Below are 12342 nucleotides of genomic sequence, written 5' to 3'. Positions count from 1 at the left end.
GTCTTCTCAGGAACTCTGAACTTTCCCAACAACCACAGGAGTTTGGTTACTGTTGCTTTCCTAGTCATTCCAGGGAACTCCAAGTCCATAAGGAGCAAAGTAAGAACTACATTCTGCTCAGGCAGAAGGGTCAGAGATGCCCTGTGCTGGGGGCATCCATCCCCATTCCCATATTCCCACTGTATCCACCGGGTTCAGGAAACAGATGCGAAACAAAGTCGTATGTGTGACCAGGGCTTGGGGAGTGGTGTTTCAGATGCCCCAGCTCCTGAGCCTGTCATGCCCGCTTCAGAATTACAGGTTTGGGAACAAGGGCCTCTTCATCCTTGCCTTTGCCTGTGGCTAGGGATCAAGGTTCTCCTGACTTCATTCTGGTACTCTTTCTCAGCTTTCAGGGAACCCAGTGAAGGAGGAGGAGATCAGAGACCAAAGAAAGTGGCAACAGACGCTGAGAGGTGGGATTCTCTGATGAATGCTACCCCTCCCTCTACCTTGTGGGCTTGCTCCCAGCGGCCAGCCTGAGTGTACATGTCGATTGCATCTTTTGTCCGGTCTCCTTTGATGTAGAGCTCCTCGGCAATCTGTGGTTGAGAGAGGTAGACACAAAAGGCCAAGAGCAACAGAGTTAAAGCAGCCTGCGAGGGAAGGAAAGAACAAGCCTCAGCTGGGATGGAGGAGAGCTGGGGATACTACTATTGTATAATAACAGAGAAGATGACAATGGGGGTCTCACACCTTCTACTGTTTTGAAAAAAAACAAGACTAGCCCAAACCAGAATGGGGAAGATGGGAGCTTAAAAGGGCTGTCGGTTAAGCATCCAACTCTTGATTTCAGCTCCGGTCATGATCTCATGGTTCGTGAGATGAGCCCCGCATCCGGCTCTGTGCTCCCAGCACGGAGCCTGCTTGGAATTCTCTCTCTTCTCTTTCTGCCCCTCCCCTGCTCTCTGTCTCTCAAAATAAATGAATAAACATAAAAAAAAAATAAATAAAAGGGTCTCCCACTTCTGCAATGTAAGGCAATTCTACACCGTAACTATGATGGAGTTACCATGAAGAATCACTCATGCTAGCATAGGAAGAGAGCTGGACACTAGCTTTATATATTTAGGAGAGGAGTCTGTGTCATGATGGAATGAAGGAAGGGCAGTAAACTGCTTTCTTCCCACTCAGGTGGCTGATGCGGCTGGGACCCAGGAAGAAGGACATGATGAGGTAGCCCCCACTTCCTGTTCTGGGTTCTCTCTTTGTTAATCCTGTACTGCGTTGCCTCAGGCTGAAGGAAGGGACTCTTCCTCACCTCATACTCCTGCAGAGATGCATAGTGCTGGGCCACACGGGGATAGTATTTGGACGCAGTGTTCTGGTCCTGTAGATCTAATATATAAATTGCCTTCTTCCACTGGCGGGCACCCAGGGCAGCCTCAATTGCTTTAATGGAGCACCTGGCATAGTTGGGAAAGGCACACGTATGTATGAGAAAAGAGGAAGACAGATGGAGGTAGGGAGACACCTCAAGCATACTCCAACCTACACTGTGTGATCTCTCTTCTTCTAGGCCTGGGTGCCCTTACTTGCCCCATCACCTTGCACCCCTTTACCTGGCTTCAATGTAGTGATTAATGGCTGCATCAAGCTGCTTCTGCTGCACCAAGTGATCCCCCCATGCCTCTTCCAGTCGCACCACTTCCACTGGGAATGCCAACCGAGCCAGCTCCACCGCTGCCAGAGACAGTGTGCTCGGTTAAGACTTCTGGGGATGGGACTCAGGAAAAGAAAGACAGGAAAATGGGGTGTGGAAAACAGGTGAAGTGGAGGAATGGAGAACTGAGCCGGTCAACCTGAACAGATGCACAAAATAGGTGCCAGGGGACTGTCTGAGCAAGTAACACTGAAGACTGGATTGGTGGTGGTAGTACCTTTCATGAATGCATTGCCTTTACAGTAGCACTCCAGGGCCCGCTGTGGATTTCGAATCTTCTCAAAGAGATCACCTGCCTAGTAACACATACCACATTACTACAATGATAGCCCTACCACCCAAAGAATCAAGTATCAGCCCCCAAAGGAGGAGAATCTGCAACCAGTCACAGAGGGCTATGTACTCCAGGACTCCGTGGGTAGGAGGGGGCACTGGGCCCTGGAGATAAGGGACAGGAATGGGAAGCCAGCCATACCCTTTCATACAGTTCCCCCTTGATAAGGGCTGCAGTGATATGTTCTACCAGCTCCGTGTTGGCTAACAGTTCCTCCCGGGTCAGCACCAGTCGAGCAGCTTTGGCAGGGAGCCCAGCTTCGAGGTAGAGGCTGATGGCTGCTAGTCCATCCCCTTGGCTCTCCTGTAGTTCACCTGCTCGCTCCTCTTGCTGAGTGTCCATCAGCCACTGGTAGTAACCCCGGCGCAGCTTCTCCAGGGCTGGGTGCCCCTGGACATGCAACAGAGAGGCAAGAGGAGTCACATCCCTCCTTCCTGCCCTGCTGCCTCCCATGCTTCTACAATCCCACTGTGACAACGGAAATCCTCCTGGTCACCAATGTCCTAACTTCCAGCCCCAACCTTGTTCCAGTTGCTATAGCCTCCTTGACGAGAGGTTTCTGATATTGGTGGAACTGAGTTGTGGGCACTGTGGAGAACACAGAGCTGGTAGTACCTTGGCCTGAGCCACTGCGATACACTCATCCCAACGATGTAGCTCCTGGTACATGTCCATGGCCTCCTCAACGGCATTCTAGGGGAACCCGGGCAGAGCAAAGAGGGGCACCAGGAAGACATGAGGATCAGAAATCACAGGCTCTCCTTAGCCTCGCTAAGATGCCAGCCCATGTGGATTAAAAGCTTCATCCTCTACTTATGCACAAGCGGAGGTGGGTTTATTATGAAATTAAGAGACGCTTACGCCTCAGGGCACCTTAGTTGCAGAGCCCCCATTCCAAGGTATTTTTTCTTAAAGAGGGCTCCTCAAATTGTGTAAGCTTCAGGCCCCACAAACCTGGATCTACCTCTGTGCGCTAGAATTGCCAGGACAGGCTCTGGAGTATAGGGGGAGATGGCAGACAGTCGATGAAAGAAAAACGTAACTGTAAGGACTAATGCAGAGGGGTAAGTAAGCATTTAACTGTACAAACCTGTCTAAGTGCTCTCCCCCAGTGCTCTTCCCTCAGTTTGTTTTGCTTCCCCCCGACCCTGGTCCCCTCTTCAATCTGGTCCCCCTTCTCCCCATCACCTGTTCCAAGAAGATCATTTCAGCCAGCTTGTAGTTCTTTTCCAGCATGGCTAGGCGTGCTCGGACCTGGTAGAAGTCTGTTCCTTCTCCACCCTATGGGGAGGAAGAAGGTTCTGGTTATTCTGCTGCTGCAGGAGCCATTCTGTCTGCGTGAGCCTAGACAGGAAGGCTAGAGAGATGAGGAAGCTGAAAGATTTAGAAGCTGAAAAACTTCATGGGGCTTAGTGGAAGAGGTCTGGCAAGCAATTCCAGAGTGGTCCGACTCGAGGGTGGAGGTGGGATGGCCGGCCAGAACAGAGGAAAAGAGCCATGGCTGGAAAGCTAGGGATCAGGGTGCTGAGCACAAAGAGAAATCTCAGCTTGAGAGACTGAATGATTCAGGAGGATAATACTTGCATATTCCCGAGACACTTGATCTGCAATCTCATTGGTCTTGTGCAGGAATCGAGCTTTTGCTACATGGCCCAAAGCAGAAAAGCACCTGTAGTATGGAAGCAATAATGGTAATAAGCAGTATTAGTATAGAATCATCATGAATTCACTGGCTCAGCAGATATATACTGAACACTGATTATGTGCCAGACACTATTTTTGCCACTTGAGACACAAGAGGGTAAGATAGATGAGGGCCTTACTCTCAGGGAATTTAGTTTCTAGTGGAAACAAATAATTAGCAAACAAACAAAGGTATTTCAAAGAATGAAAAGGAAAATAAAGTAGTGTGATATCACATATAGACAGTTAAGGTGGTAGTCGGAGAAGGCCTGGGGAGCCGACATTTGAGCTGAGACCTACTATAAGAAAAAGTCAGTCACGGTGAGATGGGGAAAAACTATTCCAGGCAGAGGGAACAGTGAGTGTAAAGGTGCGATGGCCGGAGTGAGTTTGGTGTGCTCAACGGGCGGCTGGAGACTAATGAGGAAATAGGTACCTGGTATAAGAAGGAAGCAGAAGCCATATACTGTTGGGCCTTAGGACATGGCAAGGAGTATGGGTCTTATACTAAGTACAACTGGAAGGTTCTGAGCAAAAAAAAAAAAAAAAAAAAAAAAAAAAAAAAAAAAAAGACATAATCTAATTTGTGGTTTAAAAAGTCACCTGAGCTCTCACGGGATGATGAACGGATGGTAGGGGTGTAAGAACAGTATCAGTGAGACTAATCAAGAGGCGTCTGCAACACCGCAGGTAGGAGAGGTGTGGTCTGTTCTAGGGTGGAGACAGTAGAGCTGGACAGTAAGAGATCCAGGGTATGTTCTGAAGATGCTGGGTCAGAGCCCCTGGGACTAGCTGGCAGCCTAGCTGGGAAAGAAGGGATACAGGACTCCCACACAAAATGGCAGCAACAGACGTTTACTGTGCACTTTGCACAGATTCTCTTACTTTCTTCACTGCCACCATGGTTTTCTTTACCACTCAGTGAGGTAAATTCTATTATTACCCCGATTTTACATACAGGAAATTGAGAAACCAAGGCTTGGAAAGGATAACTGAACTGCAGGTTATACAAGCTGGTAACTGGAGACAAGACAACTCGAAGTCTGGAGACCCAAGTCTGTCCTACTAACTACACTCCTAATCCATATTTGTAAATACACAGTGATGCATGGATTGGAGGATATGGGTGTTAAAACTCTGAAAGGGCACCTAGTTACAAGAAGGGGAAGCAAAAGCAGTAAAAGACATACTCTTAGAACCCAGGACAGAAGAATGTTTGGAGTAACTACATGCAAGGGTTCTAGGATGACACTGTTGGCACGGGATGGAAGTGGTGTCTTGGCGCTTGGAGGAGCGGCCCACAGGCAAAATGCCCACTGGCCATCCTTCCTAGCTGCCCAGCACCTCAGTTCTGGTCTACCTCACCTCTCAGCAATGTGGAGCTGCCTTGCCTCTAGTGCCAGTTTGCTCAAGGTTTTCCACATTGCCTCTGTTTCTGGGGTCATTTCCAGAGTCTCCAAGAAGGCTGTTGCTCTGAAGAGAGAAGGAAGCAAAGCAACAGTCCACGGTCAGCAAGACACAGAAGAAGGCCGGTGAGGGGGCAGGGGGAAAGGGATAGGGAGGGTCAGGCAATTGTTTGCCCTTTCTGTCTAATCTCCTCCCACCAGGTTCTTTTTAGATGTGGCCAGTTTTACCACCCATTCCAAGTCCTCCTGCCTCAGAACCAGATTCTCCCACCACCTGGCAGGTTATCAGCCCAGACCCTCACCGGGTGTAGTTGCCGTCATCAATGGCTGTTCCAAACTCGATAAGGCCCTCATCCAGTGTGTAGGCGACTGTAGTCACACCTTCAGTCACCATCACCTCGGTCTTCCCCCCGCCTCGCTCCAGGCCTATGACCTCACCCTGTAAAATTTCAACGTTCCCCCCCACCCAATTCCAGGTTGGTGTTTCCACCGCCTCCACTGCAGAACAGACCCACCCTAACCCAACCCTCCTGCTCACACGTCGAGGGAATTACAGTGGCCCTTGTTTGCCTAACATTTAGTTTCTTGAAAGCAGGTAAAAATTCCTGATCTATGGTAATATCCTTGGGTTAAAGTACACTCATAGCTGTGCCAGCACTAATGCCTGGAGGTAAACTGACAAAATGCGCATCCCCTTCTGCTTCTAGCTTGAATCCTCTTGTTAAAATACAACTTCAACCTGGGACATACTTTATAATGCATTAGTTGCTGAGTTCATCTGAAGAAATCACTAGGCATGCTTCCTACCCCATCTCCTACTGGAAGGAAGGAGGGAAAGAAGGAAGGGAACAGGGGAGAAAACAGAGGGAAGGGAAGGAGCAAAGGGAAGAACAGAAAGAAAAGAAGGAAAGAAAAGAAATAAAGAAAGAGATCAGTGTGCTAAAACCTGAGCAGGAAAAAACAGAAGCTGAGCAAGTAAAAGGGTACAGCTGCCCTGAAGGCACACACTTATGGAGAGAATAAATCATGGGTCCTCCAGCAGGATAGGGAGGCTGAATCTGAGACTCCCTCATGAATACTGGGAGCCTCTCTTCAATAAAGGGAACAAAAGTTATTAATATGCCTGATTCTTGCAGAAGCAAACAAATCATCTCTGCAGGAAAACAAATCCATTTTAGGCCCTTAAGATTCTAAAAGTTTATATTCAACATAACATGAGCTCAATAAAAAAAAGTACCAAAATACAAGTTAGCCACTATAAAGGAGGAAATAGTAACTACAGCAGTTTTGGACCTCCAAGGATTTCTGACATAAAAAATAATAGTCATGATCGGGTGCCTGGGTGGCTCAGTCAGTTAAGCATCCAACTTCGGCTCAGGTCATGATCTTGTGGTTTGTGGGTTCAAGCCTTGAATCAGGCTCTGCACTGACAGCATGGAGCTTGCTTGGGATTCTCTCTGTCCCTCTCTCTCTCTGCCCCTCCCCAACTCGTGTGTATGCATGCTCGCTCTCTCTCAAAATAAATAAAAATTTAAAAACTTGAAAAAAGATAGTTACGGGAAAAAGTTACGGAATATAAAATAAGTGTAAAACGTTTAAAGACCTAAAAAATGAAATGATAAGTTAAGCAATAAATAAGAGATTATCAAAAATGGCCATGTTGGGCTCACTTTGGTAGCGTATATACTAAAAAAAAAATGGCCAGGCAGCCTGGAGAAAGAACCAAATAAAACCTTACGAAAAACTTAATATTTGAAGTAAAAAAACTCAATGGGTGGTTTAAATAGTAAATTAGACAAGGATGAAAGTGAATTACTGAACTTTTTTTTTTAAGTTTATTTATTTGGGGGAGAGAGAGAGTGAGCAGGGGAGGTGCAAAGAGAGAGGGAGAATCCCAAGCTGTCAGCACAGAACCCAACGTGGGACTCAAACCCACAAAACTGTGAGATCATGACTTTAGCTGAAATCAAGAGTTGGATGCTTAACCGACTGAGCCATTCAGGCGCCCCTGAAAGATTTATCTTAAGAAATAATCAGGAATGTAGCCTGGAGTGAGAAAAAGAAAGGGAAATGAAAGAGAGGTTACAGAGGCACAAAGACAGGACACGAAATTGAACATATGCCTAATTAGAGTCCTGAGGGCAAGACTAGACGGAGCAAGAGAAAAAGCAACGTCTGAAGAGATCACAGTTGAGAAACTGCCAAGCTTGATGAAAATACGTGTACTCACAGATATGCCACATACCACACAAATATATGAAGCAGGCTAAGTAAAAGGAAATAGTGAGACATTGTAATGAAACTTCAGAACACTGACGAAAGAAAAGACTTTAAAAGCAACAAGAGAGAAAAGACAGAAAGGGCTATTAATAAACTTCTCAGAAGAAAGGAAATCAGTCAGTGGGATGGTATTTGCAAAAGGCTAAGAAAAACGAACTGTCAATCGGGAATCGGGTACTAAGTCCGAGTATCTTTCAAGAACAGGCCAAATAAATACATTTTCAGATAGGGTTGCCTGGGTGGTTGCCCAGGGAGTATATCTGAACCCTGGGTTTCAGATCCAGGGTTGCCTTGGATCAAGCATCCAAGTCTTGATCTCAGGGTCTGAGTTCAAGCCCTGTCTTTGGCTCCATGCTGGGTGTGAAGCCTATTTAAAAAAAAAAAAAAATTTCAGGGATGCCTGGGTGGCTCAGTCGGTTAAGTGACTTCAGCTCAGGTCATGATCTCGCAGTTCGTGAGTTCGAGCCCTGCACCAGGCTCTGCACTGGTGAAGAGTATTCTCTCTCTCTCTCTCAAAATAAACTTAACAAAAAATTTAGATAATTACATTTCAGTAATTTTCAGAAACTGAGCATTTATCTTAAAAACACTTTCTTTCAGGGGCTCCTGGGTGGCTCAGTCAGTTAAGCATCTGACTTCAGCTCAGGTCATGATCTCCCAGTTTATGAGTTCGAGCCCCGCATCAGGCTCTGTGCTGACAGCTCAGAGCCTGGAGCCTGCTCTGGATTCTGTGTCTCCCTCTCTCTCTGCCCCTCCCCCACTCACGCTCTGTCTCTCTCAAAAATAAATAAGCATTAAAAAAATAAAAATAAAACGAAACAAAAGAAAAACCACTGTCTTTCAAGAAGAAGAAAAGTAACTCCACAGGGAAGATCAGCAACGCAAAAAGAAAAAGTGAACAGAGAAACTGGTGCCATGATGGCAAATCTAAACAAATTATGGCTGTGTTAAAAGAGTAATGTCTAACTTTGGGGATGACAAAATACTGGACAATAATGGCAGAGGGGAGGTAATCAAAGTTAGGGGCCCTGTATTGTTTGCAGGGGGGGTTTAGATGCTAGATAACTTTAGACTGTTAGTTATATAGCCAACTTCTAAGGGTAACCACTATAGGAATAAAATGTATAACCTCCAAAGTAAAACAGTAAAAAACAAGTGTTTAAAAAAGGACAAAACAACCTAAAAAACCCCAAACTTAATTAGTCTAAAACGGCAAGAAAGGAGAAAAAAGAACAAAAGAGTGTTCTATCCATACCTATACCAATCATCCTAGCCTTACACAGGGGCCTCTTTGGTTTTCACAGGTTCCTCCCAGGTGTTGGGATATCACTGGAATGTGTGTGATGCTGGTGGGATAGGAAGGAGGGTCTGATCTTCAGTCTGATAAAAAAGAAGTTCTTCCTGGCTTACAACAGAGAATCAGCACACAGGAACTGCCCAGAACTGCCCCTCTTAGTGGGGCTCTTCCAGCTTAAGAGAACTCCTCATTATGACCTGGTGAATTCCCAGGGCTGTAATAGACAGCCATACTCCAAGGACCTCATATAATGTCAGGAATCTGAACAAGGATGGTTTTGGGGCCTGGCCCGCTGTGGGGGAGTCTAAGCTTTACTTGCCAACTCCATCACAGAGATTATGGGTGGTGGGCCAGAGAAAACCAAATAACCTTTGGAGCTTCCTCAGGGCTCTAATCAGTCAGTCTGACATTATGCCTGAGGCGTCCTGGTGTCGACATACCCTAATAGAGGACATGGTGACCCTCTCGGGTGCCTCAATGTTGTACCACACACACAAGCTGTTTCGGTTCTGAGCTACCAGCACATCACTTCCTGGGACCCACTGCACGTACGAGCAGAAGTTGAGAATCATTGTCTTAGAGCAACCTTCAATATCATATAGATGTAACTGAAGGAGAAAGAGGTAGACAGCACAATTAGAAGGGGATATGGGGTATCTTCTGACCTTGACCATTTCCCTAATGGTGAAACATGGTGAACTAACCCACCAATCAGGTACATTCTGAATTTCAAAGCATTCTAATCTGCTACCCTTGAAATTTATATTGACTTGGTACATCATCACTCTGACGAGTAAGAGATGACCAAATGAGCAAAGATCTACACCCAGAAATTTAAGTTAGGTGATGGTTGGACTTTCAATCTTAAGAGTAACTCTGGGCCAGAGTTGCCACACTGGATCAAAAAAGTGAGGCTATCAGGCAAATTAAATGGCCTGGATATTTGTGGTGTGGCTTTCACCTAACAATGGAAATGAAATTAAAAATCACCAGATTGTCTCTTTGCCCCGGATGTTGAACTCTTTGGTGGTACCATATTGAGATTAGAGTCAATAAGGGGCTGAGGGGAGACTATCCTTGAGCCAGTTTCAATGCTGTCAGGTAAGAGTAGCTGAAAAACACTGCAGCAGGTGTGGGTAAAGGTCAGCTAGGCATGCATGGGTGAGGCAGTTTCATGAGGGCATTAGACTTGTAAACAGTAAGAGAAAAAGCAGCTCCCAAATTCCTCTTGACTTTGGTGCCATCATGATACAATCTCATGGGTAATACAGGATGGGCTGTGATATCAGACATAATGTTGATTCTTCTGTGCCTTTTGCTATGTTAATGGCATAGCACCAAGGAACTATGTCCCATCCTGCCCCCCACAATCCCTGGTGGCAGGCAGGCAGCACTACATCCTCTATGGACCACTCAATGGTTAAGGCTTTAGTAAACCTCCTCACACGAAGTTTCCGGTCTCTGAAGAGAAGCTTGTGTCCAGTTTCATTAAGTTCCAGCCAATCCACACGGCTCTCATGGCTGATGGTGCCAATGTTGTAGCCACCAATCAGATCCACTACAAAGCAAAGGAGATAGGGTTAAGCGAATAGATTCCATATAATCCTACACAGGACATGAGGCAGCCTGCAAAGGTCTTGCCTTCACTCGTCTGTTGGGCTTTACGAACGTTGCATCAGCCTAGAATATGAGGAATGCAAATGGCTAATGCAACATAATTTTGCGAAGATGCTTAAGATGCTAGATTTCTTCTAAAATTGTAGAGGTTTTGTTTAACTCTGTGGTTAACTCAAAGGTCTAGATCCATCAAGAAATGTGATTCTTCTCTGGGACTCCTGGAGTTGTCTCCTAGCAGATCAGATCAGAGCAACTGGCTTCCATTACTCACAAAATCCTCTGGAAGGCAGCACTGAGCACATTAAGGAAGAGCCCCAATTCTAGCACCCCAGTGAGGTAAAACTGATGGATGAAATGACCTTGATGATCCTATTTGCTCCAAGGAGTTACCTGCACTTTGAGTGCCTATGATGTAAGAACACTAAGGGGCAAACAGCGGTGAGGGCACACATACAAACCAGGAGGAACCTCTGACTACAGTTAGGCTGACCACACTGGAGATGGATGTTTGTTCGGTGTGAAGTCTGCAGACAATATGAGAAATGATCACATTTAGCACAGACCACTCAGGATCGACTAGGATGCTTTCAGAGACTCTCCTGAACACAGCCCACTCACAACTCTTCTTTATATATATTAACAACGAGGAACATCCTGTCTTGGTTATACCTGCTGAAGCTAAAGACAAATATCAGCTAATGTCTACAGCTGAGAAGACCAACTTGAAAATGAAATTTGCAGGGGTACCTGGGTGGCTCACTAGGTTAAGTGATCGACTCTTGACTTTGGCTCAGGTCATGAGCTCATGGTTCGTGGGTTCGAGCCCCACATTGGACTCTGTGCTGACAGTACAGAGTCTGCTTGGGATTCTCTCTCTCCCTCTCTTTCTACTCCTCCCACATGCATGCTTTGTCTCAAAATAAATAAACTTAAAAAAATGAAATTTCTTTTAATTAAACAAACAGCAAAATCATAAGGCCATGTTTTAATGTCCCAATTTACATGTAAAATCATAGAACGCTAGAGCTGTGGGGGCCCTATGTCGGTGAACACCCTGAAATTATACACAAAATTATGTGTTTATATATATTCTTCTGGGAAAGGATCTATGATTTTAATTAGATACTCAAAGGGGTCAGGGACCAAAAAAGGTTAAGAGAAGAACTCTGTCATTTTATACACATTGAAGATGAGCCCTACGGAGTGTGGTGACTTGTCCAAAGTTTCATGGCTCATAGGCTACTGGACTATATTATTATTTCCATTACAGTTACTTGCATTTCTGAGGTCAATAATCTGATGTGAAATGCAAAACTGAGGTCAATAATCTGATGTGAAATACAAAATTCATGAGATGTAAAAGTCTCCTAAGAACAGACCCATACATTGGGAATGCAAGCTGGTGCAGCCACTCTGGAAAACAGTATGGAGGTTCCTCAAAAAACTAAAAATAGAACTACCTTACGACACAGCAACTGCACTACTAGGCATTTATCCAAGGGATACAGGTGTGCTGTTTCAAAGGGACACATGCATCCCCATGTTTATAGCAGCACTATCAACAATAGCCTAAGTATGGAAAGAGCCCAAATGTCCATCGATGGATGAATGGATAAAGAAGATGCGGCATATATATATATATATATATATATATATATATATATAATGGAGTATTACTCAGCAATCAAAAAGAAGGAAACCTTGCCATTTGCCATGACGTGGATGGAACTGGAGGGTGTTATGCTAAGTGAAATTAGTCAGTCAGAGAAAGACAAAAATCATATGACTTCACTCATATGAGGACTTTAAGAGACAAAACAGAAGAACATAAGGGAAGGGAAACAAAAATAGTATAAAAACAGGGAGGGGGACAAAACAGAAGAGACTCATAAACATGGAGAACAAACTGAGGGTTGCTGGAGGGGTTGTGGGGGGGGGTGGGCTAAATGGGTCAGGGGCATTAAGGAATCTACTCCTGAAATCATTGCTTCACTATATGCTAACTGATTTGGATGTAAATTTT

At 45.4% G+C, this 12342-nt stretch overlaps 1 protein-coding gene across 2 annotated transcripts in view; it reads right to left on the bottom strand.

Moving 5' to 3' along the window:
• The window catches only part of IFT172 (intraflagellar transport 172), a 34280-nt gene that overhangs the window by 10623 nt on the left and 11315 nt on the right, over positions 1 to 12342 (bottom strand). For both annotated transcript variants that reach the window (XM_030311416.1, XM_030311415.1), the window contains exons 15-26: positions 10148 to 10260; positions 9143 to 9310; positions 5428 to 5564; positions 5085 to 5192; positions 3621 to 3705; positions 3225 to 3317; positions 2652 to 2729; positions 2178 to 2426; positions 1920 to 1998; positions 1602 to 1722; positions 1301 to 1445; positions 492 to 581 (exon numbers count right to left, since the gene is read on the bottom strand). In XM_030311416.1, the coding sequence (XP_030167276.1) occupies positions 492 to 581; positions 1301 to 1445; positions 1602 to 1722; positions 1920 to 1998; positions 2178 to 2426; positions 2652 to 2729; positions 3225 to 3317; positions 3621 to 3705; positions 5085 to 5192; positions 5428 to 5564; positions 9143 to 9310; positions 10148 to 10260 (1466 nt within the window). The remainder of the gene's footprint in view (positions 1 to 491; positions 582 to 1300; positions 1446 to 1601; positions 1723 to 1919; positions 1999 to 2177; positions 2427 to 2651; positions 2730 to 3224; positions 3318 to 3620; positions 3706 to 5084; positions 5193 to 5427; positions 5565 to 9142; positions 9311 to 10147; positions 10261 to 12342) is intronic.

This window comes from Lynx canadensis, chromosome A3 (genome assembly GCF_007474595.2).
Source record: "Lynx canadensis isolate LIC74 chromosome A3, mLynCan4.pri.v2, whole genome shotgun sequence".
NCBI lineage: Eukaryota > Metazoa > Chordata > Mammalia > Carnivora > Felidae > Lynx > Lynx canadensis.
The sequence above is the reverse complement of the archived record's forward strand: the minus strand, read 5'-3'. Positions and strand labels throughout refer to the sequence as shown.